Raw genomic sequence first — 27,914 nt, forward strand, 5'->3', positions numbered from 1 at the left:
TCAATGAATGGACGAATGGATGAATTACTTAATGAATGAATGAAAATGAAGGGATGAATCCCAAATAAGACACAATGAATATGTAGAAAATGGGTTTTTCAGTACAGTCAAGGATAACATTTAAGAGATTAAGAAGTGATTGTTGCAGTTCTAGGTTTTTTGGAGGGCCCAGAAAATGTATTGGGAAAGACCATAAACAGGTGTAGTGAGTGGCAGGTGAACAGGAGCGCTGAGGGGTGGATTATGTCGATTTTGTTAATGCGTTATTACCCTTTATCAAAATGCCCTTTTCATTTGAAGCAGGACATTATCATTAAAGATAATACTAGACCTGGTTTTATAACGTGAGGTAGATTAGCCCTTACATTGAGATTGTAATTTTTGGAGGCTATTTGGCAATCATAACTTCAAATATGTCAGCAATTAAACAATTAGATGGGTACAGTCCAAACTCATCACACACATCATACCTGAGATCATTTCCCGTTTATGGTAGGTGTCTTCCAATGGCAGGCTGAGCTCAGATCCTGGCTCCTCCCTTCGACGTAGAAGTTTCATCAGTTTCCCGGACCGCATCCACAAACTGTCATAAACCCGTCCCGTCGCTACGAGGGGACACCCGCAAGAGAAAAGGCCCGGACAATGTCGTTATTCAAAAGTCGAGGTGTATTTGCGAGTCTTGCTTTGTGGAGTATCTTGTTCTTGAGTGTCAACGCGAAGACGAAGAGGAAAGACGAGACCCGGTCGATGAACGACATCTACCGGGGGAGATGTGCGTCTCGGTGCCTCAGCTTGCACAGCACTCGCATAGCGACGCTCTCCAAACGATCTCAGGTGGAGGTAAGGCCAAAACAAGCGGGCGAGCGTGCCGCTGTCTTCATGGGATAAAGTCAAAGTTGGATCAAACGCAGGCAGTCCGATTTGATTCTACTGCATTATATAATATTCCCTTTACTTTTTATGCGCAAATGAATTAATAAACAGGAATGTGCTTGAAATAGACATTTTCCATTATTGATAAGAACATGTTTGTTTTTCTTTTATTTATTTATTTAGTTGATTATTAAACGATAACTGAAGTTTTGATTTTGGCCTCACAATAACTGCTTTAGATTTGGTAAGTTTGCAAGCAAACTAGACGCATGATCAATGGACAGTTCAGTATCATGTTCTGACGGAGGAAACTCTCTGTACACTGTACTCCTCATTAGAAAGTTCTCTTTACCATGTCCCATTTTTAAATCTGGTTCTGCATTGAGAAGTGGAGCAACCTACCGGCTGATGGAGAGAGAGAGAGAGAGAGAGAGAGAAGCTTGTTATCCAAATGATGTCCATATCAAGCCCTTCACTACCCCTCCAGTCCCAAGCCTATGACTCTGTGACTGAGCCACCCAGGTCACATGATCAAGTTCATGTCCTCCTTGGATTTACAGATGACATCTGTAAACAGCCCATCCAACTACCTCATCCCCATATTGTTACTTATTTTTTTGCTCCTTTGCACCCCAGTATCTCTACTTGCACATTCATCTTCTTCACATCTACCACTCCAGTGTTTAATTGCTAAACTCTAATTACTTCGCCTCTACGGCCTATTTATTGCCTTACCTCCCTAATCTTACCTCAAGTGCACACACTGTATATCGATTTTTTTTTCCTATTGTGTTATTGACTGTACGTTTGTTTGTTCCATGTGTAACTCTGTGTTGTTGTTTGTGTCGCACTGCTTTGCTTTATCTTGGCCAGGTCGCAGTTGTAAATGAGAACTTGTTCTCAGCTAGCCTACCTGGTTAAATAAAGGTGAAATAAACCATACAGTGGACGGAGATAACTTAGCCTTAGCAGTGAACATGCCCAGTTACTCACTATTCAGCCTCAGGATTCAGAAGGATGGTCCTGTGAGAATACCCACTGGTATACTCCCATATAGTAGGCCTATATAGTTTACTGAATGAATTGCTCCATAGTGAATATGGAATGGCGAACTAGTGAGACACATGGCTATTAGCTACGGTTTATTATCGTAGGACTGGAACTGCACAGACGTCACATCATTAGCCACACTGTCAAGCACTCGTGACCTCGCTAAGGGTCAGGATATGACCTTTAACCTGTTTAATCACTACTTCCCACGGATCATGTAGCACGGTCAATGTTAGATTGCGTAGGGCAGTCCCATCTATGCGATGGAATTCCAGTCATGGATCGTTGTAGGAGTGGGTAGGATACTATGTCATGTCAGCCTATAAAATGGCTAATTCTTATTGCCAGACTTGGGTTTAGCTACAGTACGCTTCAGCTATACGTTTTCATCAATTCGACACATAGTAATGGACAGGTGAACGTGACTAAAATGAAGCATATTTTTTGAAAGGTCTCTGTTGGCAATGTGTTGGAAGCAGCCATGGGAATACATCTTGGTACAGATCGTTGAATCTATCGTAAACCTTCCATATTGAAAAGTCCCTTTCTGAGATTTTTTTTAACATGACATAAACTACGTCAGACAGTGAATTCAGATCATGTTAATGCCACCATCAATCTGGATTATATCAAATCAAATGTATTTGTATAGCCCTTCTTACAACAGCTGATATCTCAAAGTGCTAATAGTTTTTGGACAGGACCATTAGTCTGCTTTGAGGTGGTTCAAACTTAGGCTTGCATGACAAATGACACACATTCCCTATGTAGTGCACTACTTTTTACCAGGGCCCACAGGGCTCTGGTGGAAAGTAGTGCACTATATAAGGAATAGGGTGCCATTTAGGGTGTAGCCTTACCCTTGATTTCCAGTCTTTCACGTGTAATATTTCGAAAACAATTGTCTGACTTGTGAGACTAGTTCTGATTTGCGTCAGAGGTCAAATTGTGCTCCACTCATTTAGTCAAAGTGACATAACAAAATGCCCTTATCTTTTTTAAATTTGTTTTATTTCACCTTTATCTGTTCTGACTTTCATGTCCCTTGGGCTGCCATAGTAGCCTTCATAACATGGGTATGATGAATTGTATGAGTCCCAAATGGTACCCTATTCCCTTCAACGTGCACTACTTTTGACCAGAGCCCTATAGGCCTTGTTCAAAAGTAGTGCACTATAATGGAAATATGGTGCCATTTGGGATGCAGACATTCATTGACCTGATATAATGACAGAGAGGTCAGATGACTATCTGTCTTTAGCCTTGCCTGCACTGTACACATCTGCGTGAACGTGCCTTAGGCATGCTGCAAGGAGGCATGAGGACTGCAGATGTGGCCAGGGCAATAAATTGCAATGTCCATACTGTGAGACGCCTAAGACAGCGCTACAGGGAGACAGGACGGACAGCTGATCGTCCTCGCAGTGGCAGACCACGTGTAACAACACCTGCACAGGATCGGTACATCCGAACATCACACCTGCAGGACAGGTACAGGATGGCAACAACAACTGCCCGAGTTACACCAGGAATGCACAATCCCTCCATCAGTGCTCAGAGTGTCCGCAATAGGCTGAGAGAGGCTGGACTGAGGGCTTGTAGGCCTGTTGTAAGGCAGGTCCTCACCAGACATCACCGGCAACAACGTTGCCTATGGGCACAAACCCACCGTCGCTGGACCAGACAGAACTGGCAAAAGTGTTCTTCACTGACGAGTTGTGGTTTTGTCTCACCAGGGGTGATGGTCGGAGCGTTACACCGAGGCCTGTACTCTGGAGCGGGATCAATTTGGAGGTGGAGCGTCCATCATGGTCTGGGGCGGTGTGTCACAGCATCATCGGATTGAGCTTGTTGTCATTGCAGGCAATCTCAACGCTGTGCATTACAGGGAAGACCTCCTCCTCCCTCATGTGGTACCCTTCCTGCAGGCTCATCCTGACATGACCCTCCAGCATGACAATGCCACCAGCCATACTGCTCGTTCTGTGCGTTATTTCCTGCAAGGCAGGAATGTCAGTGTTCTGCTATGACCATCGAAGAGCCCGGATCTCAATCCCATTGAGCACGTCTGGGACCTGTTGAATCGGAGGGTGAGGGCTAGGCCATTCCCCCCAGAAATGTCCGGAAACTTTCAGGTGCCTTGGTGGAAGACTGGGGTAACATCTCACAGCAAGAACTGGCAAATCTGGTGCAGTCCATGAGGAGGAGATGCACTGCAGTACTTAATGCAGCTGGTGGCCACACCAGATACTGACTGTTACTTTTGATTTTGACCCCCCCTTTGTTCACGGACACATTCCATTTCTGTTAGTCACATGTCTGTGGAAAATGTTCAGTTATGTCTCAGTTGTTGAATCTTATGTTCATACAAATATTTACACATGTTAAGTTTGCTGAAAATAAACAGTTGACAGTGAGAGGATGTTTATTTTTTTGCAGAGTTTACTACTGACTGTCCTCTATTTTCTTCTCTCCCTAGTAATTATACTACTGACTGTCCTCTAATCTCTACTCTCCCTAGTAATTATACTACTGACTGTCCTCTATTCTCTACTCTCCCTAGTAATTATACTACTGACTGTCCTCTATTTTCTTCTCTCCCTAGTAATTATACTACTGACTGTCCTCTATTCTCTTCTCTCCCTAGTAATTATACTACTGACTGTCCTCTATTTTCTTCTCTCCCTAGTAATTATACTACTGACTGCCCTCTATTCTCTTCTCTCCCTAGTAATTATACTACTGACTGTCCTCTATTCTCTTCTCTCCCTAGTAATTATACTACTGACTGTCCTCTACTCTCCCTAGTAATTATACTACTGACTGTCCTCTATTCTCTACTCTCCCTAGTAATTATACTACTGACTGTCCTCTACTCTCTACTCTCCCTAGTAATTATACTACTGACTGTCCTCTATTCTCTACTCTCCCTAGTAATTATACTACTGACTGTCCTCTATTCTCTACTCTCCCTAGTAATTATACTACTGACTGTCCTCTATTTTCTTCTCTCCCTAGTAATTATACTACTGACTGTCCTCTATTCTCTACTCTCCCTAGTAATTATACTACTGACTGTCCTCTACTCTCTTCTCTCCCTAGTAATTATACTACTGACTGTCCTCTATTCTCTACTCTCCCTAGTAATTATGCTACTGACTGTCCTCTTCTCTCCCTAGTAATTATACTACTGACTGTCCTCTATTTTCTTCTCTCCCTAGTAATTATACTACTGACTGTCCTCTATTCTCTACTCTCCCTAGTAATTATACTACTGACTGTCCTCTACTCTCTTCTCTCCCTAGTAATTATACTACTGACTGTCCTCTATTCTCTACTCTCCCTAGTAATTATGCTACTGACTGTCCTCTTCTCTCCCTAGTAATTATACTACTGACTGTCCTCTATTCTCTACTCTCCCTAGTAATTATACTAATGACTGTCCTCTATTCTCTACTCTCCCTAGTAATTATACTACTGACTGTCCTCTATTTTCTTCTCTCCCTAGTAATTATACTACTGACTGTCCTCTATTCTCTACTCTCCCTAGTAATTATACTACTGACTGTCCTCTATTCTCTTCTCTCCCTAGTAATTATACTACTGACTGTCCTCTTCTCTCCCTAGTAATTATACTACTGACTGTCCTCTACTCTCTTCTCTCCCTAGTAATTATACTAATGACTGTCCTCTATTTTCTTCTCTCCCTAGTAATTATACTACTGACTGTCCTCTATTCTCTACTCTCCCTAGTAATTATACTACTGACTGCCCTCTATTCTCTACTCTCCCTAGTAATTATACTACTGACTGCCCTCTATTCTCTACTCTCCCTAGTAATTATACTACTGACTGTCCTCTATTCTCTACTCTCCCTAGTAATTATACTACTGACTGTCCTCTGCTCTCTACTCTCCCTAGTAATTATACTACTGACTGTCCTCTGCTCTCTTCTCTCCCTAGTAATTATACTACTGACTGTCCTCTATTTTCTTCTCTCCCTAGTAATTATACTACTGACTGCCCTCTATTCTCTACTCTCCCTAGTAATTATACTACTGACTGTCCTCTATTTTCTTCTCTCCCTAGTAATTATACTACTGACTGTCCTCTATTCTCTACTCTCCCTAGTAATTATACTACTGACTGCCCTCTATTCTCTACTCTCCCTAGTAATTATACTACTGACTGTCCTCTATTCTCTACTCTCCCTAGTAATTATACTACTGACTGTCCTCTACTCTCTTCTCTCCCTAGTAATTATACTACTGACTGTCCTCTATTCTCTACTCTCCCTAGTAATTATACTACTGACTGTCCTCTATTCTCTTCTCTCCCTAGTAATTATACTACTGACTGTCCTCTATTTTCTTCTCTCCCTAGTAATTATACTACTGACTGCCCTCTACTCCCTTCTCTCCCTAGTAATTATACTACTGACTGTCCTCTATTCTCTACTCTCCCTAGTAATTACACTACTGACTGTCCTCTATTCTCCCTAGTAATTATACTACTGACTGTCCTCTACTCTCCCTAGTAATTATATTACTGACTGTCCTCTATTCTCTACTCTCCCTAGTAATTATACTACTGACTGTCCTCTATTCTCTTCTCTCCCTAGTAATTATACTACTGACTGTCCTCTATTCTCTACTCTCCCTAGTAATTACACTACTGACTGTCCTCTACTCTCCCTAGTAATTATACTACTGACTGTCCTCTACTCTCCCTAGTAATTATACTACTGACTGTCCTCTATTCTCTACTCTCCCTAGTAATTATACTAATGACTGTGCTCTATTTTCTTCTCTCCCTAGTAATTATACTACTGACTGTCCTCTACTCTCTACTCTCCCTAGTAATTATACTACTGACTGTCCTCTATTCTCTACTCTCCCTAGTAATTATACTACTGACTGTCCTCTATTCTCTACTCTCCCTAGTAATTATACTACTGACTGTCCTCTATTCTCTACTCTCCCTAGTAATTATACTACTGACTGTCCTCTACTCTCTACTCTCCCTAGTAATTATACTACTGACTGTCCTCTACTCTCTACTCTCCCTAGTAATTATACTACTGACTGTCCTCTATTTTCTACTCTCCCTAGTAATTATACTACTGACTGTCCTCTATTCTCCCTAGTAATTATACTACTGACTGTCCTCTACTCTCCCTAGTAATTATACGACTGACTGTCCTCTATTCTCTACTCTCCCTAGTAATTATACTACTGACTGTCCTCTATTCTCTACTCTCCCTAGTAATTATACTAATGACTGTCCTCTATTTTCTTGTCTCCCTAGTAATTATACTACTGACTGTCCTCTACTCTCTACTCTCCCTAGTAATTATACTACTGACTGTCCTCTATTCTCTACTCTCCCTAGTTATATACTACTGACTGTCCTCTATTCTCTACTCTCCCTAGTAATTATACTACTGACTGTCCTCTATTCTCTACTCTCCCTAGTAATTATACTACTGACTGTCCTCTATTCTCTACTCTCCCTAGTAATTATACTAATGATTGTCCTTGATTTTCTTCTCTCCCTAGTAATTATACTACTGACTGTCCTCTACTCTCTACTCTCCCTAGTAATTATACTACTGACTGTCCTCTATTCTCTTCTCTCCCTAGTAATTATACTACTGACTGTCCTCTATTCTCTACTCTCCCTAGTAATTATACTAATGACTGTCCTCTATTTTCTTCTCTCCCTAGTAATTATACTACTGACTGTCCTCTACTCTCTACTCTCCCTAGTAATTATACTACTGACTGTCCTCTATTCTCTACTCTCCCTAGTAATTATACTAATGACTGTCTTCTATTTTCTTCTCTCCATAGTAATTATACTACTGACTGTCCTCTACTCTCTTCTCTCCCTAGTAATTATACTACTGACTGTCCTCTACTCTCTTCTCTCCCTAGTAATTATACTACTTACTGCCCTCTATTCTCTACTCTCCCTAGTAATTATACTACTGACTGTCCTCTACTCTCTACTCTCCCTAGTAATTATACTACTGACTGTCCTCTGCTCTCTTCTCTCCCTAGTAATTATACTACTGACTGTCCTCTACTCTCTACTCTCCCTAGTAATTATACTACTGACTGTCCTCTATTCTCTACTCTCCCTAGTAATTATACTACTGACTGTCCTCTGCTCTCTACTCTCCCTAGTAATTATACTACTGACTGTCCTCTATTCTCTACTCTCCCTAGTAATTATACTACTGACTGTCCTCTGCTCTCTACTCTCCCTAGTAATTATACTAATGACTGTCCTCTATTCTCTACTCTCCCTAGTAATTATACTACTGACTGTCCTCTGCTCTCTACTCTCCCTAGTAATTATACTAATGACTGTCCTCTACTCTCTTCTCTCCCTAGTAATTATACTACTGACTGTCCTCTATTCTCTTCTCTCCCTAGTAATTATACTACTGACTGTCCTCTATTTTCTTCTCTCCCTAGTAATTATACTACTGACTGTCCTCTATTTTCTTCTCTCCCTAGTAATTATACTACTGACTGTCCTCTATTCTCTACTCTCCCTAGTAATTATACTACTGACTGTCCTCTATTCTCTTCTCTCCCTAGTAATTATGCTACTGACTGTCCTCTACTCTCCCTAGTAATTATACTACTGACTGTCCTCTATTCTCTTCTCTCCCTAGTAATTATACTACTGACTGTCCTCTACTCTCCCTAGTAATTATATTACTGACTGTCCTCTATTCTCTACTCTCCCTAGTAATTATACTACTGACTGTCCTCTATTCTCTTCTCTCCCTAGTAATTATACTACTGACTGTCCTCTATTCTCTACTCTCCCTAGTAATTACACTACTGACTGTCCTCTACTCTCCCTAGTAATTATACTACTGACTGTCCTCTACTCTCCCTAGTAATTATACTACTGACTGTCCTCTATTCTCTACTCTCCCTAGTAATTATACTAATGACTGTGCTCTATTTTCTTCTCTCCCTAGTAATTATACTACTGACTGTCCTCTACTCTCTAATCTCCCTAGTAATTATACTACTGACTGTCCTCTATTCTCTACTCTCCCTAGTAATTATACTACTGACTGTCCTCTATTCTCTACTCTCCCTAGTAATTATACTACTGACTGTCCTCTATTCTCTACTCTCCCTAGTAATTATACTACTGACTGTCCTCTACTCTCTACTCTCCCTAGTAATTATACTACTGACTGTCCTCTACTCTCTACTCTCCCTAGTAATTATACTACTGACTGTCCTCTATTCTCTACTCTCCCTAGTAATTATACTAATGACTGTCCTCTATTCTCTACTCTCCCTAGTAATTATACTACTGACTGTCCTCTATTCTCTACTCTCCCTAGTAATTATACTACTGACTGTCCTCTATTCTCCCTAGTAATTATACTACTGACTGTCCTCTACTCTCCCTAGTAATTATACGGCTGACTGTCCTCTATTCTCTACTCTCCCTAGTAATTATACTACTGACTGTCCTCTATTCTCTACTCTCCCTAGTAATTATACTAATGACTGTCCTCTATTTTCTTCTCTCCCTAGTAGTTATACTACTGACTGTCCTCTACTCTCTACTCTCCCTAGTAATTATACTACTGACTGTCCTCTATTCTCTACTCTCCCTAGTTATATACTACTGACTGTCCTCTATTCTCTACTCTCCCTAGTAATTATACTACTGACTGTCCTCTATTCTCTACTCTCCCTAGTAATTATACTACTGACTGTCCTCTATTCTCTACTCTCCCTAGTAATTATACTAATGATTGTCCTTTATTTTCTTCTCTCCCTAGTAATTATACTACTGACTGTCCTCTACTCTCTTCTCTCCCTAGTAATTATACTACTGACTGTCCTCTACTCTCTACTCTCCCTAGTAATTATACTACTGACTGTCCTCTATTCTCTACTCTCCCTAGTAATTATACTACTGACTGTCCTCTATTCTCTACTCTCCCTAGTAATTATACTAATGATTGTCCTTTATTTTCTTCTCTCCCTAGTAATTATACTACTGACTGTCCTCTACTCTCTACTCTCCCTAGTAATTATACTACTGACTGTCCTCTATTCTCTTCTCTCCCTAGTAATTATACTACTGACTGTCCTCTATTCTCTACTCTCCCTAGTAATTATACTAATGACTGTCCTCTATTTTCTTCTCTCCCTAGTAATTATACTACTGACTGTCCTCTACTCTCTACTCTCCCTAGTAATTATACTACTGACTGTCCTCTATTCTCTACTCTCCCTAGTAATTATACTAATGACTGTCTTCTATTTTCTTCTCTCCATAGTAATTATACTACTGACTGTCCTCTACTCTTTACTCTCCTTAGTAATTATACTACTGACTGTCCTCTATTCTCTTCTCTCCCTAGTAATTATACGAATGACTGTCCTCTATTTTCTTCTCTCCCTAGTAATTATACTACTGACTGTCCTCTACTCTCTACTCTCCCTAGTAATTATACTACTGACTGTCCTCTATTCTCTACTCTCCCTAGTAATTATACTACTGACTGTCCTCTATTCTCTACTCTCCCTAGTAATTATACTACTGACTGTCCTCTATTTTCTTCTCTCCCTAGTAATTATACTACTGACTGTCCTCTACTCTCTACTCTCCCTAGTAATTATACTACTGACTGTCCTCTACTCTCTACTCTCCCTAGTAATTATACTACTGACTGTCCTCTATTCTCTACTCTCCCTAGTAATAATACTACTGACTGCCCTCTATTCTCTACTCTCCCTAGTAATTATACTACTGACTGTCCTCTACTCTCTTCTCTCCCTAGTAATTATACTACTGACTGTCCTCTACTCTCTTCTCTCCCTAGTAATTATACTACTGACTGCCCTCTATTCTCTACTCTCCCTAGTAATTATACTACTGACTGTCCTCTACTCTCTACTCTCCCTAGTAATTATACTACTGACTGTCCTCTGCTCTCTTCTCTCCCTAGTAATTATACTACTGACTGTCCTCTACTCTCTACTCTCCCTAGTAATTATACTACTGACTGTCCTCTATTCTCTACTCTCCCTAGTAATTATACTACTGACTGTCCTCTGCTCTCTACTCTCCCTAGTAATTATACTACTGACTGTCCTCTATTCTCTACTCTCCCTAGTAATTATACTACTGACTGTCCTCTGCTCTCTACTCTCCCTAGTAATTATACTAATGACTGTCCTCTATTCTCTACTCTCCCTAGTAATTATACTACTGACTGTCCTCTGCTCTCTACTCTCCCTAGTAATTATACTAATGACTGTCCTCTACTCTCTTCTCTCCCTAGTAATTATACTACTGACTGTCCTCTATTCTCTACTCTCCCTAGTAATTATACTACTGACTGTCCTCTACTCTCCCTAGTAATTATACTACTGACTGCCCTCTATTCTCTACTCTCCCTAGTAATTATACTACTGACTGTCCTCTACTCTCCCTAGTAATTATACTACTGACTGCCCTCTACTCCCTTCTCTCCCTAGTAATTATACTACTGACTGTCCTCTACTCTCTTCTCTCCCTAATAATTATACTACTGACTGTCCTCTACTCTCCCTAGTAATTATACTACTGACTGGCCTCTACTCTCCCTAGTAATTATACTACTGACTGTCCTCTACTCTCCCTAGTAATTATACTACTGACTGTCCTCTATTCTCTTCTCTCCCTAGTAATTATACTACTGACTGTCCTCTATTCTCTTCTCTCCCTAGTAATTATACTACTGACTGGCCTCTACTCTCCCTAGTAATTATACTACTGACTGCCCTCTACTCTCTTCTCTCCTTTCAGAACAATGGATCCCTGGGCTGGTGTCAAAATCATAGACAGTGTGCCAAGGTAATGTACTGATGTTTACATGCATACCATATCTAACATGACAGAAATCGCACAAAACTGAATGATCTATTTTCAGAGAGGAAAAGCTCTCAGGGAAAGTCAGCAGCTGAACAAATAGCATGATAAATCATTGTCACAGTGGTTCTTACACAGTACTCTATGTACCATGCAATACCATACATCACTGTCAGCCAATATACTGCAGCCAGCTATGTACTGTTCTTCTGTAGATCATAGAGCCTACAAAATATGTGATTGCAACATATAGCGACAGGTGCTTTAGATGGATGCTTGGCTGTTAAACTCTTAGTCTCTCCACTTTGTATTTTCATCAAATACATTTCTGCATATCCCTCTCTGGAAGTCATAATTGTCTTTGGGTAAAGAGGTCCACTCATTTTTGGTAATGAGGACAGTAACGTTCTCTAACAGCCCTTCAGTATACTATCCCCACAGTGTACAGAAGTGAAGCTGACATGTTGCCTTTGCGATTATTCCGCAGGCTTCAGTATACTGTAGGATGCGACAATAGAATGGTTGCACAGTTGTCAAATCTCATAATGCATACAGCAGTCAAAGACCATTATGAACAATACTATCTTATATGTTATTGATAAATTGAATTATGTTTTTTTCAATACAACGTTCACACTCGTAGCTATTTATTCTGAAGCCACATTCCTAAATAGTTTCGAATTGTCTTTGTGATTGTTTTGTTGCTTTGTTTACTACAGTATAATACTCTGGTTAGCTGTGTGTTTGTGTCACCGTGTGGGAGAGAGAAGCACAACAACACGCGCCTCTCTCTGTGACAGACAGACAGACAGACAGACAGACAGACAGACAGACAGACAGACAGACAGACAGACAGACAGACAGACACACCCCAGGGTAGGCTCGCAGCAGAAACACAGTCAGCCAGGCTCTGACCTCTCTTGGTGGGTCCGTGAAAACATTTGGCCAACTTCTCAGCAGATTTCTCCAGAACTCCTGAGAGAGTTTTCAACTCAAACTTTAAACCAGGTCAATCCCTGTAGCACAATCGCATCCTCCACACTAGGTCCAACCCGATGTGCTGTTATTTTGCTCTGTTTTTAATGGTGAAACTGAGCATAAAATAAAATGATCAATTTCAGCGCTCTTTTCTTGAAGAGTGATGATAATGTTATTTTATTCTCGTTAAGAAAGTAATAATGCTATTCTATTCTCGTTAAGAAAGAACACAGCCAATTAGAATCCTCTTCGTTGTGGAATGTTCATTACACGGCAGCTAATTGCCAAATTAGAGGCTCTGAAGTGGAGATGAAGAATCAATTTATTCTCACTAAGGAGATCTTAATGTCTCTGCAGTCTCACTTTAAAAGTCATCTTCCTTTGCTTTCAGTTCAGTTATGTATCGCCAATGTTTCAGTATATCACTAGAACTCAACATTAGATTTGATTGGCTGCTCAAGGATTTCAGTCTGATTTAAGGTCTTCCTGAAATGCCACTTGCTACTATGTAAGCTGTAGTTCCAGCTCAACCACAAAATTGGAAGTCAGACCCTCATGTTTTGCAGTATTTGATTACAGGCGATGATTTGTTTCGCTGCGTAAGCCATCGCATGTCTGCATTTGGTGATTGCTTGCAGCAGTGCTTACAGCTACACTAAAAGTCCACCCACAACTTATCGGAGACAACAACAGCGCTGCCATTTTTTTTTAAAGCCCTCAGTGATTACATCCAGTAGAGATATGATAACGTTTGGTCACAATAGTCGGATCATCCTGTACTTTGCCCGTGCTCACTCAGCATCACGTTGTCTCGATGTACCTCCCTGGTAACGATGAGTGACTGTTAATCCGCCTGTCACTATCTCGTCGAGGCAGGCAGTCAATTAAGGCTACTATAGATGATTACCATAGTCTGACACAATAGAGTCCGGTCACATCTTCATTTAAAGGCTTAGCAGGGGATGACAGGATCGCTTCAGTGCCTCATTTAGGAGAGCCGTGGACGGTCATAATTGCCAAGCCATTACACCGGGCAGCCTGTCAGCCTCTCAGCTCTGCAGATATGAATGCTTAGTTGAGGTCATTATTTTTTATCACCTCACGACAAGCCACGGCTCCTTCAGATTGGCGTTTAGGCAGCACTTGGGAGTCATTAGTGTACCAACTAACACTTACTGGTCTAGCAGTTGGGATGACGTGGCCCTAAGGACTAAAAACAAGGCTGAAATGGCACCCTATTCCATATATAGTGCACTACTTTTGACCAGAGCCCTATGCAGGCAATAGGGTGCCATTTCTAACACACCACATTAATGCATCTTCTTCCTTCCACCACAGACATGACCATGTGAAGTAATGAACAGTGTTAGCACTACAGAGAGCTGGCACAGGATTGTCCTCTTGTGAAAGTCTCTGGAACCCCCCCAAAGCCTGTTCAATTTGTAGAAACAGGAAGGGAGAGACAAAGGCAGGGTCTTTTTTCTCCAGGGAGGGTGTCATCTGGGCACGGTATCAAACACGGTTGTGTGCTACAGTACAGCCAGTGTGCATCCCAAATGGCACCCTTTTCCCTATTTAGTGCATTTATTTTGACCAGGGCCCATATGGCGTTGGTCAAAAGGAGTGCACTGTATAGAGAACAGGGTGCCATTTGAGAAGCAGGCTCGGTCTACACCACCCAAACAGAACAGCAGCGTTATGCACGGTCAGAAGTCACTGAGGCCATTATCTACTGTCGTTCAGAGAGGAAACGGTTCGCTCTTGTCCTACTGCATACTGAAACGGCCACGCTGATGCTTTTCGTGTTTACCCTGGTTCCTTTGTAAAACAAAGCAGGTTTTCCTGTGTTCAAAATTAAGAGTAAGCGTTATTGACTTTCAAATGTCTATCAAATTTCTGCCATTAAGGGGTAATACTCCTTTGTCTTTTGCCATCAGTGGAAGAGAGTCCTTAGGTGTTCTGTAAATTCCTAGACATTCTATTAGAGTCCTAGAACTCTGCTTTATTTGCAGCCGGTCGCTAGTGAAAAGGAATGCTTGGTTTGAGTTTGAAATGGGGCGGAAAACAAAGCGTAGCCGAGAGGCACAATAAGAACGAGGAGACGAGAGAGCCTGAGCGTCAGTTGGGATTAGAGGAAGAATCTCAAGTTGGAGACCAGAGAAGGGAGATAAGAGATGACAGGACAGGGACACTCATAGTACGGCATGGTATTAGGCTATGGCAGGGAGCCGAGGATCTAGACGCTATGGGAGAGCTTTAGACATGCAGTACACTGTAGTACGGAAGGACTGTAGGAGAGATAAAGCGAGGACAGGGTACCACAGGAGAGTAGAGGGGTAAGAGAGAGCTAGTTGAATGTATGAGCAATGTATGAGCATGTGTTACTGAATGGGAAAGGGTACAACGTCAGCCTGTAGCAGTTTCAGGATTTTCCTTCCATACAAGTAGCTGTGGGGCCTGGGGCGAGCTCGGCAGGGTCTCCGCATTTCCCCCTCCATAAAGTGGGCACCTCAGCTGCATTTAAACGTGTGCCTCCTTCCTTCACATTATTCAGAGTTTCCGACAACTACCAACACTCTCCACCCCATTCCACCCCTCACACACTTACTCACACACACACACACACACGCTCACACACACACACACACACACACACACACACTTGCTCATGTTTTCACAGCAACTGAAGATAAATGTGTTTCCCCTCTCATTCCGACCAAAACGTTGCCCCAGGATAACTCCAATCTTCACGCCTTGAAAACCTTCAACAACGCATTACATGGTTGAGGTTTTCTCTAGAAGGTTGTAGGAGTGTATTGGACATGCTGTTATACTTGTGTCAAGGCATAAGTAAGTAAGAAATAATAACCATAAGCATACCGAGTTTATATACTGAACACAAATATAAACGCAACATGTAAAGTGTTGGTCCCATGTTTCATGAGCTGAAAAAGATCCCAGAGATTGCCAAGACAATCCATCCACCTGACAGGTGTGGTATATCAAGAAGCTGATTAAACAGCATGATAATTACAAAGGTACACCTTGTGCTGGGGACAATAAAAGGCCACTCTAAAATGTGCAGTTTTGTCACACAATACAATGCCACAGATGTCTCAAGTTTTGAGGGAGTGTGCAATTGGCATGCTGACTGCAGGAATGTCCACCAGAGCTGTTGCCAGAGAATTGAATGTTCATTTCTCTACCATAAGCCGCCCCCAACGTCTTTTTAGAACATTTGCCAGTACGTCCAACCGGCCTCACAACCACAGACCACGTGTGACAACACCAGCCCAGGACCTCGACATCCGGCTTCTTCACCTGCGGGATCGTCTGAGACCAGCCCCTCGGACAGCTAATGAAACAGGAGTATTTCTGTCTGTAATAAAGCCCTTTTTGTGGGGAAAAACTTGCTCTGATTGGCTAGGCCTGGCTCCCAAGTGGGTGGGCCTATGCCCTACCATGCCCACCCATGACTGCGCCCCTGCTCAGTCATGTGAAATCTATAGATTAGGGCCTATTTATTTAAATTGACTGATTGCCTTATATGAAATGTAACTCAGTAAAATCATTGAAATTGTTGCATGTTGCGTTTATATTTTTGTTCAGCATAGTTAATCCTGGATATCAAATGGATATTGTTACTATAATATGGTAACTTTCAAATTACCCCTAGAGCCACCAGCCTTACTGTACATTGTGATGCAATATTCCCCACTGTCTTCCTCCATGGCTACCAACCACGGTGTTTCATTGCAGCATGAAATTGGAAATGTGAATATTCCCCTGGGCAGCCTATCCTGGGTTACTCATGCAGGAAGAGTGTCTCTCAGGGGACAAGGACAGCAGTACAGATCTACAAGCCGCTACAGGAAGCACATGGTTAATAACAAACACACTGTGGAAGAGTGGTGTTCTTGGATTTTCAAACATCCTATTTATTTCCCTTAAACTGATGTTCCCCAAATGAAATGTGGGTCCAGCAACCGACTGTCAAGTTCTTTAGCTGTTCTCTCCTCAAGAGAGTCAGGAACACCGACAAGGCCACAGATGTAAGATGCATACAAAGATCCCTCCTAATAAACCTCAAACTGCTAAAGTTTGTGGTAACATTTTTTGCTGTTATATTGAGGGAGATTGAGGGCAGAAGAAGTATTCAAGTATTTGTTTTGAATACCGTGGTGACATGTTTTTAATTTATTAAGCTGCTTCAGAAATCTCCAGTGGTGGCATGGAAGGTGTAACAAGCCCTCACCTCCATCTCTGTTTCTCTCCCTTTCAAAGTGCCTGGAACCCTGCAAGGCCTCCTGGGACCTGAAGAGCCAGTGCCGGGAGCTTTGTGAGGTATGATGACTTTTGACAGCCTCCCACTTCGTTAAGTTAGGGGGGAGGAACGCGCTGAGGAGAGGCTTCATGTTGAGAGGCTAGATTAGTAGAGTTCAGTTCAGATTCTCCTCCATAGACATTTTTTTGGCAAAGGTAATCAGACACAGACATATTTTACCTCAGTGCTTCTTCAATTTCCTTACTCAGTTTTTCTGTGTTATTTTAGTAGTAAAGCATCTATGCTTTCTAACACACTCTCTCTCTCTCTCTCTCTGTCCCCCAATCCTGCACCCCAGCGCTCAATTCCCAAGAAGCACTGGGAGTGTGTGACGAGTTGTGAGTTCCTGCGCTCGGTGGTGGCAGTGAAGCAGGGTGACTGCCCTGCCCCTGAAAAGGCCAGCGGATTTGCGGCGGCGTGTGTGGAGGGATGCGAGGAGGACAGAGAGTGCTCTGCCCAGAAGAAGTGCTGTTCCAACGGCTGTGGGCACACCTGCCAACCTCCCAAGAACCTTAACAAAGGTACAGCAACCTCCAGTACATACAGTATGTTTAGTAAAATAGACAGGAAACTACAGTATGTACATTTTTTGTTGGTTGGTTACAACCAATATATTATCTGCAACCAATTTGTGGGCCAATTCAAAGACGAGATAAAAAAAACTAACTTTCGCTTAGATAATTCACTGATGTCAGTGGAAGGTTCGAATCCCTGAGCTAACTATGTAAAGAATCTGCCGATATGCCCTTGAGCAAGGCACTTAGCCCTAATTGCTCTGGATAAGAACGTCTGCTAAATGACTAAAATCGAATGATCACATGACCTTGAAACGACCCACTTCACCCTTCCAGGAGCCCCTCTGAAGCCCAGGAAGGAGCTGAGTTTTGAGGAGCTGAGGTCTGGCCAGATGGAGGTGAGCTGGTCCTCCCGATTCAACGTGTCGGCCGAGCCGGTCATCTACGTGGTCCAGAGGAGGTGGAACTACGGGATCCAACCCAGCGAGGACGCTGCTACACAGTGGGAGGTGGTAGCTCAGGTTAGTCATCCTTTTTTGGGGATGCTTACTTATTAATACTGGATTTAGTTGATTATAACGGGACAAATGAGTGTAATCTACCTAGAATTCAATGTGTGGCAATGTATTAATTGTTCATGAAGTTAAACAACTCTCTGTCTCTCTCTCTCTCTGTCTCTCTCTCTCTCTCTCTCTAGACCACGGAGGAGAAAGCGCGGCTGGCTGATATCCGGGCAGGCCGGTGGTACCAGTTCAGAGTGGCAGCAGTGAACGTCCACGGGACCAGAGGGTTCACCACTCCCAGTCGCCACATCCACACCAAGAAAGGTGTGCGTGTGTGTTTGTTTGTGTGTCTGCTTGCTTGTGTGTGTGTGTGAGGCTGGCTTAAACAACCTGGGGTGATATTGTACTGACTGTAATGAAGATGAATACAGACTAATTACATTGGCTTTTGGCCATTTCTGAAGTGCTGTATTGTGCTTAAGCCCCCTAGAGCTGTAATACCTTCCAGTCAATGTATGAATAGCTTTAATAGACAGTTACTAAAGCTTAATGTATTTGGCAGCTGTAATGTGCGGTGTAGGTTAGCTGTGCTGCATTTGTCAGTGAGAATGCCTCCATGATTGATTGACCTTTTACTGCAGTGGGTTAAATCAGAATCACACAGTGTTTCTTGGTAGTCTTAAACACATCTACTTTGAAACAGAAGTATAGACCTCACACACATGGTTATGGGCTTAATAAAAGAAGACCCCTGTACCATGTCAGATATAGAATTGAAATGTATTACATTTTGAGTTTGTATCCCAATATTACACTTTATATATACATCACAGAAGACTGAAATATAACAAAAACGGTTTAACATAGAAACACCAGAAACACTACTGATGTCTACTTCAGACCAATGACACCTGATTGATTAATGATGTCGTCCCCAGACCCCTCCAGCCCCCCTGCCCCATCTGAGCTGAGGATGTCCAACGTGACCTTTGGCCCCGGCGGCAGGGCGGTGTCGGTCCGGCTGCGCTGGTCCATCCCCTCAGACCTGGATGTCCCTGTACACCACTACAAGGTGTCCTGGAGCTGGGCCACAGGCAGCACTGAGGCCACAGCACCACCTAAGACAAAGAGGAGGAAGATGGTCAATGGGGTAAGTCGTAGAGTAAGGCCCCTACCTTGACATGTGGTAGGTCAGTCATACCAATAGAAATGGAATGACTTGGTCTGAGGGGCTTTGGCGGTCTAGTCATACTATTTCTAGAAACTAAAAGGGTTCTTCGGCTGTCCACATAGGAGATCCCTTTTGGAACCCTTTTTTCTACCCTGACATGTAGGCACTCATTAACATGTGACATTCCCTGGGACAATGTACAGTGGAAACATGTTCTTTCTTTCCTCAAGCCACAACAAATGTAATGGAAGGATAAACAATGGCAGTGTGTCTGGCTTTGATGGCATAAACCCTCCAATCGCATGGTGCTTAGTGCTTACACACCAAACCAAGCAATTGTATAGTTGTCGCCTCTGGCAAATGAATCGCAAATTGATTACTTTTAAAGTGAGACTGCAGAGACACAGCACGGTCTTCCTGACCCCATAACCCCTCTGTCCTGTGTGTGTATCCAGGGGCAGAGCTATGTGGAGCTGGAGAGTCTGCGAGCTAACAGGAGTTACAGTGTGGAGCTACAGGCCGTGTCCTACTGGGGACAGACTCCACTGAAAAGTCCCAAAGCCACCCTGCAATTCAACACACGACACAGTACGTCAACAACAGTCAAAGCTTATCAGCTGTCATTTGTTAAGGAAAATATTTGATAATTAGGCTCCCCAAATTCTGGGAACATTCTCAAAGTTCCCTGGTTTTTCCAGAAATCCCGGTTGGAGGATTTACAGAATTTTGCAACTCTATTAAATATTTACCCAGTATATTAAGGTTGGAAGCGTGATACACTACATGACCAATAGTCTGCTTGTCGAACATCTTATTCCAAAGTTGCTAGGGCTGTTACGGTGTATTACCGCGACACCGCCGGTCACGGTCACGAGTCATAGTCTTCTCCAAGCTCTGATGCTGCTGATGTTCATTATTAACCTACCAAACTTGCTAACTGCCTGGTACTCAGCATCAATGTAATTGTAATCGAAAATCTAATCAAGCACTTCATGAGAGCCAATGAGCTCATATTGCGCAACATTTCTATAGGCTATGCAATTGCGTGAGAAAACAGAGTGATGCCCTCTATTAAAAAGAGGAGGATCCCATCAGCTTTCTATAGGCTAGGCCTACTATATTTATTTCTCAACTTTCCTAATATTAAGCACATTATTAATCTTTACAACAGGAGTATAGCCTTCCTGGCTGGCGTGAAAATGAACCACGGGAAAAGCGTCCTCCGTTCGCCGTTTAAGTGCATAGATGGCATATATTTGTTCCACTGCCCCTGTTTCGAGACAGGTGCATGATAATGGTCCATTTGAAATCCAAACAAATTTCACACATATATTATTTAGTATATGTAAAGACAAGATTAAATTAAGAATAGTCTGATGGGTGACAATATTAGCCTATCACTTGTGAATTCTATATTATCACTTGTGAATGATGCCCAGCATAAGAAACAATGCCTTTTTTTTGCGACTTTTTCCAATCATAGTCACACACAGAGCCCATATGCCTGTTTTGATAAGGTTTGTATCGCAACTAAAGTGGCCAAATAACTTCTTAAAATGAAGCACATTAATCTGCTTTACAAGGGGAGTAGAGCCTAACTGGCATACATAAGCAGCGCGTGAGTTTCAGGTTTGGGGAAGTACGTTTTCACCATAAAATGGCACCTTTATAGTAAAAGCATTACATGCATAATCACATTTGGGGTCATGGCCGCAAAAGGCCTGGATTTATTTAGGGGGCATTACGGCCACACAAAGGGGATGCCGCCAGGAAATTCTTCATACTATTATTCTTTATACTATTAAATAATATTAAACAATGCCACTGAATTCTAAGCAAATCATATCTGCTAAATGAACTAGTGTAGCCCACAACCATATGACATAGCCAGATCAGGGCCTAGCATCAGGACAACTCAGAGTATACTATTGTAATAGGCCTGTGTGTAGCTGGTGTGGAGGAGTCAGGCGCAGGACAGCAGATATGAGTAAGGAACGTAATTTACTCAAGGAATCAATAAATACAACACAATAAACTAGCGCACAATAACGGACCGTATACATACAAACAATCACTCACAAAAAAACATGGGGGAACAGAGGGTTAAATAATGAACAAGTAATTGGGGGATTTGAAACCAGGTGTGTAAAACAAAGACAAAACAAATGGAAAATGAAAAGTGGACCGGCGATGGCTAGAAGGCCGGTGACGTCGACCGCCGAACGCCGCCCGAACAAGGAGAGGGACCGACTTCGGCGGAAGTCGTGACAACTATTCTGTTCTTCTGAAATAGACTACAGTTTCTTTAGACCTGTCTAAAATAAATCATGGATTTATTGTGATGGTTTAGGCTATATTAAATGGATTTATTAGACTTTTTAAAATGTAGATGTTCCAAAGGTCTGAATCAGTGGCTTGTAGGCTATGCGTGGAAGCCAGAATTTGCTAAATGTGTTTATGTTAATTAACGGTCAATTACTGTGAGACCAGCAGTTATTTGCTTGACAATCACTGGCTGACAGAACTTCATGACTGACACAGTTGAGAAATAAATAGTTGGTTCCCCTTTTGCTGCTATAACACTCTTCTGTTAAGGCTTTCCACTAGATGTTGGAACATTGCTGCGGGGACTTGCTTCCATTCAGCCACAAGAGCATTAGTGAGGTAGGGCACTGATGTCGCAGTCGGCGTTCCAATTCATCCCAAAGGTGTTCGATGGAGTTGAGGTCAAGGCTCTGTGCAGGCCAGTCAAGTTCTTTCACACCAATCTTGACAAACCATTTCTGTATGGACCTCGCTTTGTGCACAGGGGCATTGTCATGCTGAAACAGGAAAGGGTCTTCCCCAAACCGTTGCCACAAAGTTGGACACACATAATCGTCTAGAATGTCATTGTATGCTGTAGCGTTAAGATTTCCCTTCACTGGAACTGAGGGGCCTAGCCCGAACCATGAAAAACAGTCACAGACCTTTATTCCTCATCCACCAAACTTTACAGTTGGCACTATGCATTGGGGCAGGTAGCATTCTCCTGGCATCCCCCAAACCCCAAGTTCGTCCGTCGGACTGCCAGATGGTGAAGCGTGATCCACTGTGCCTGGGTCCAATGGCGGTGAACTTTACACCACTCCAGCCGACACTTGGCATTGTGCATGTTGATCTTAGGCTTGTGTGCGGCTGCTCGGCCATGGAAACCCATTTCATGGAGCTCCAGACTAATAGTTATTGTGCTGACGTTGCTTCCAGAAGCAGTTTGGAACTCGGTAGTCAGTGTTGCAACCGAGGACAGACGATTTTTACGCGCTTCAGCACTCGGTGGTTCCGTTCTGTGAGCTTGTGTGGCCTACCACTTTGCGGCTGAGCCGTTGTTGCTCCTAGATGTTTCCACTTCACAATAACAGCACTTACAGTTGGGCGGAAATTTGACGAACTGACTTATTGAAAAGGTGGCATCTTATGATGGTGCCACGTTGAAAGTCACTGAGTTCTTCAGTAAGGCCATTCTACTGCCAATGTTCGTCTATGGAGATTGCATGGCTGTGTGCTCGATTTTATACATCTGTCAGCAACGGGTGGGGCTGAAATAGCCGAATCCACTAATTTGAAGGGGTGTCCACATACTTTTGTATATACCGTATTGTGTATGTACATTGGATGGTGCCCTCATTGATCATGTCCCCGCTTAAAATTATCTGGTTATCTGGATTGACGGAAAAGGCTACTTGAGGATCTTTTTACTGAAGAGTGTGTTTGTTTCCTATGAATGTGTTTTGCATTTTGTGTATTGATGTGAATATTGATGTGTATATTGGTGTGTATACAGGGCTGATCTGTGAAAGAGACCTTGGTCTCAGCATGACTCCCTGTCAAAATGAGGGTAAAAAGGGAAAGCTATAATGTTTTGAACATCGCTTTGTTCCCATTTTCATTGTTCCACAATCAGGGGAGGAGCAGAGGTCTGGTGCCCGCCCGGTCCCCGTCTCCGAGGGCCTTATCCCTGATGTGCTGGATGTGGGCACCCCCTTCTACCAGGATGGCCAGCTGCAGGTCCGGGTCTACTGGCAGAGGAGCACAGGTATGCAGGGGGAAACCTAGACACAGCCACACACGCACGAATGTATGCACCCATAGGCACACACACACACGCAAGCACACACACACACATTTGATTTGGCCTTCGATAAGAACAGCAGTGTTGCTGAGGAAATAATCCTCTAACCACCACCTCCCTATCGTTATGGAAACAGAGAGATTATCGTAAATGTACAGGCTGCTTGTGTGTAATTAAACAAACAAAAGGCTGAAACAAAAGGCTGCTTTCTTACAAGCTGATAAGATGCATAAAAGTACATCCTGAATCCTGTTCATGCAGGAACATGAGCACAGTAAGCTAGCATCGCTGACTCACTGGGCTACCCAGAACACACACACTGGGCTACCCAGAATGCGCACACTGGGCTACCCAGAGCGCACACACTGGGCTACCCAGAGCACACACACTGGGCTACCCAGAGCACACACACTGGGCTACCCAGAACACACACACTAGGCTACCCAGAGCACACACACTGGGCTACCCAGAACACACACACACTGGGCTACCCAGAACACACACACACTGGGCTACCCAGAACACACACACACTGGGCTACCCAGAGCGCACACACTGGGCTACCCAGAACGCACACACTGGGCTACCCAGAGCACACACACTGGGCTAACCAGAACACACACACTGGGCTACCCAGAGCACACACACTGGGCTACCCAGAGCACACACACTGGGCTAACCAGAACACACACACTGGGCTACCCAGAGCACACACACTGGGCTACCCAGAGCACACACACTGGGCTACCCAGAGCACACACACTGGGCTACCCAGAGCACACACACTGGGCTACCCAGAACACACACACTAGGCTACCCAGAGCACACACACTGGGCTACCCAGAGCACACACACTGGGCTACCCAGAGCACACACACTGGGCTACCCAGAGCACACACACTAGGCTACCCAGAGCACACACACTGGGCTACCCAGAACACACACACTAGGCTACCCAGAACACACACACTGGGCTACCCAGAACACACACACACTGGGCTACCCAGAACGCACACACTGGGCTACCCAGAACACACACACTGGGCTACCCAGAACACACACACTGGGCTACCCAGAACACACACACTGGGCTACCCTAACTGAGGAACAGCTTCTCTTACATTTTGCATCAAATAATCTGTTCTGTCTGAACAAGTTGAGCTTTATAAGTTAACTATTGACTCTTATTTTGAAAGGACAATGTGTGCTTTGTCACCAGTGTTATGCGACAAATCGGCAGTTGATTGATAATGAATGATTATTGATTGATACTACTTTCAATTTCTCTCAGATCCCACTGTAGTTCGGTATCGTGTCCAGTGGGTACCAGAGTACTGTGGACACAACCAGACCAAAGGAGTGGACAAGATCATCACACAGGTAACCAGTTTCATTCAGCCATACAACCGATTTATGGTGAAACTAAGACAAAGGGTATATATCTCTATTGAAGTTACAGTATAGGCTGCTCTCATCATATCTGAGTCGCTGTCTTTAACCTCTTATAGGAGGGCTTTGCCAGCCTCCCCGGCCTACTCTTCTCCTGTAAGTACAGAGTGAACCTCCAGCCACTGGGTACTAAGGAACGTGCCCAGGCAGAAACCACCTTCTTCTTTACCCCCTCCTGTGCCAGCATCAGGGCCAAGAGCCCCAAACACATAGCCTGTCCCGGCCAGGAAGGTGAGACACCACTGACCATATGTCCATTGGTGTACATGTCTATGTTTGAGATGAACTACATTGAAGTCGGACTGAATCACTGATCTACATATCACCTTGCATCCTAAATAACTAGTCATTATGTGGTCAAGATTTAAAATTCTGCGCATTGCTTTGCTCAAACGGATCCCCTCAAACAATGTATGTTTGTCCAATAGGAAGTCCTCCTCCGAAGGTGCTGTCCAAGGCAGAGAACCTGACCGCCTCCTTCATGGCCCACAAGGGTAACGTCACAGCTGTGTTTACATGGGAGGTGTCTGCGCCACTCCCACCCCGACAGCTCCACGGGTTCCAGGTCACATGGGCGGAAGTGTCCTCAGCCAGTCGCCATAACAACCTTCCCAACAGCCTAATCTCACAGTCCCAGATACTACCACCAGTAAGTCCATCAGTATAAACCCAAATAGTGCTTTCCCACTGGGCATAGATGTCATTTCAGCGTCTTTTCAACATTGGTTCAACATAATTTCATTGAAATTACGTGGAAACAACATCGATTCAACCAGTGTCTCCCCAGTGGGGTGCCACCATAACTGGAAACCCATATCAACTCAATGAATTTGCCCACCTTTATGCAACAAATCTGACCATTTGTCTCAGGAAATCAAAATTCCCATAAATAACCAACAAATGTCTAAGTAACCCATTTTCATTTTCACAAATTCCCATGATTTGTTGCGGTTTAAATAAGTAGTTTCACGGCAAAGGGGGGGATGTGTAGTAGAGTAAGGTGACCAAAACATCCATATAGGAAAAAGCCAACCAGCTCCCCCTTTTAACAGTTAATGAGCCCCTGTATTGTTGTCTTCCCTCTTCTCTCAGGAGCGTAATGTCCTGGTAGTGACAGGTCTGCAGCTAGCCACCCTCTACAGGCTGGAGATCCAGGTGATTGGAGCAGGAGGAGAGGGTCCTGCCACCACTAAGACCTTTTCCACTCCCGACATCTCACCAGTCCTGCAGCACAGTAAGATCACTGATTGGATTATCTTGCTCTTTTCCAAACGCTAAAAGAGATTTACAATGAGAATATGCACATGCACAACCACTGATAACTGATGTTCTCTTAAACATGGCCAGTTTGATAGGTGTTAGAAAATGTCATGAAAAATTGGGTGATGTTGCAGTCTGACTAGGGTTGCAAAGGGAGAGTATATTACTGGAAACTTTCGAAGTCTACCAGTAAACTACCATAATTCTGTAACTTTCAGGGAATGTATGGAATTTTACCATACGACATCTAGTGGCCTTTTTGGGTACTGCCGACAATCTCTGGCCCTCTGTGTGGCCTCCTGTAAAATATATGACAAAAAATCCAATAAGATGATTTTCAAATAAATAAATGAATGACAAAGCTATAAAACTTTATTCTAAATATAAACCAACTTAGTATGTGTTTAATATGAGGATTTCAGCATGAACTAACCTTTATATTTTTTACTCATTTATTTATTTGACTATATCAATATGTTTTTGCTGTAAATGTTTTGGGTACAAACTGATTGTAGTTGTGAAAAAACACAATAGTTGGAAGAGCTGCAGAGTTCCTTGAAAATAATGCCATTGTTGATTAGATGCTTTTTTCATTAATTACGCTATTTTATCTTGAACCATATGGTCTATCCACTAGAAACTCATGGACAATATGGACACACATATAATAAATGTATACTTTATATATGAATAAAAATGTTTTTGTTATTCAAGTATATATCACTAAAGTTTCCATAGATGATCTGTTAATTGCCATTATTACTGAAGAATCTGGTAACTTTCGTAAATTACCGGTAGTTTTGTAACCCTAACTTTGACCGTGTCGTTGACTTGTTTGTCCTATCTCAGGACCAAGACTCAGGAATCATCACCAGCACCAGCCCAACATAGAGGCACTGAGAGATCAGCTGACCAGAGCTGACCAGACTGCACAGAACTAACCTCCCAGACTCAGGACACTGGAGAACAGCCACCGACAGAAGGGAGAAGGGTCCTCTTTCAGACACTACTCAGTCATGCCTCTACTGCTGTATGTACACCCTACCAATCAAATGAATTGCTAACAAGTAGCCCACCGATAAACAGTTCACCCAAACCTTCAATGAGGAAATGCTTCTGAATGTTGCATGTGGATATGAGTCGTTATACAGTAGATTAAGATTCCTTACAGACCTTGGCTTTGCATGTAAAATCCTAGTGTTTCTGGCATGAAATGGTTTGTATTACAACCTCCCTCTCTCCGACAAATAGACAATGACTTGTCACTGTTAATTAATAAAAAATGTTAACATAAAAGTTATATCATTTTACGTTTTAGTAGGCTGAAGATGTCATATTGTGTCCCAACTCTCATGTACTGTAAATGGTGTACATACATTTAGTCAATCATTTATTTATGTCACAGTGGTTTATTTGTATGTGTTTCTGTGTTTATGCTTTCCAATTCACCCTTTTGTGAACTGACATACTCTTACAACCTCCCTCTCTCCGACAAATAGACAATGACTTGTCGCTGTTAATTAATACATTTTTTATTTGACATTTTTATAGGCTGAAGATGTCATTTTGTGCCCCAACTCATGTACTGTAGATGGTGTACATACAGTTTGTCTATAATTTATTTATGTCTACAGTGGTTTATTTGTATGTATTACTGTACACAGTTGTCTTTGTGCTACTTTTGACTGTGTATGTTCTTTCTAGTGCACCCTTTTGTAAACTGACATACCCTGTATAGAGATGTTTTAAGTAAAAGTAAATTCCATGTCAAAAA

The 27,914-nt window shown here is 42.7% G+C and overlaps 1 protein-coding gene across 2 annotated transcripts; it reads left to right on the forward strand.

Annotated features, from left to right (window-relative positions):
* The first annotated feature begins 559 nt into the window (after nt 1-559).
* LOC115179651 (anosmin-1-like) lies at nt 560-27,914 on the forward strand. Of its 2 annotated transcripts, XM_029741299.1 has the most exons (14): nt 560-840; nt 11,767-11,814; nt 17,092-17,151; nt 17,430-17,652; nt 17,983-18,167; nt 18,344-18,473; nt 19,088-19,299; nt 19,776-19,908; nt 23,264-23,395; nt 24,723-24,811; nt 24,940-25,111; nt 25,309-25,529; nt 25,973-26,114; nt 26,990-27,914. In XM_029741299.1, the coding sequence occupies exons 1-14, from the start codon at nt 643-645 to the stop codon at nt 27,079-27,081; spliced, it is 2,037 nt and encodes a 678-aa protein (XP_029597159.1). In that variant the 5' UTR covers nt 560-642; the 3' UTR covers nt 27,082-27,914. The 2 variants fall into 2 exon arrangements, with proteins under 2 accessions (XP_029597159.1, XP_029597160.1); XM_029741300.1 differs by lacking the exon at nt 11,767-11,814.

This window comes from Salmo trutta, chromosome 39 (genome assembly GCF_901001165.1).
Source record: "Salmo trutta chromosome 39, fSalTru1.1, whole genome shotgun sequence".
In the NCBI taxonomy this organism is placed as follows: Eukaryota; Metazoa; Chordata; class Actinopteri; order Salmoniformes; family Salmonidae; genus Salmo; species Salmo trutta.

Excerpts from the sequence above, each read along its gene's own strand:
- LOC115179651 (XM_029741299.1), top strand. The coding sequence starts at position 643 with ATGTCGTTATTCAAAAGTCGAGGTGTATTTGCGAGTCTTGCTTTGTGG. Across the intron at positions 17,653-17,982 it reads TCCCAAGAACCTTAACAAAG|GAGCCCCTCTGAAGCCCAGG; the intron begins GTACAGCAACCT and ends TCACCCTTCCAG. Across the intron at positions 26,115-26,989 it reads CTCACCAGTCCTGCAGCACA|GACCAAGACTCAGGAATCAT; the intron begins GTAAGATCACTG and ends GTCCTATCTCAG.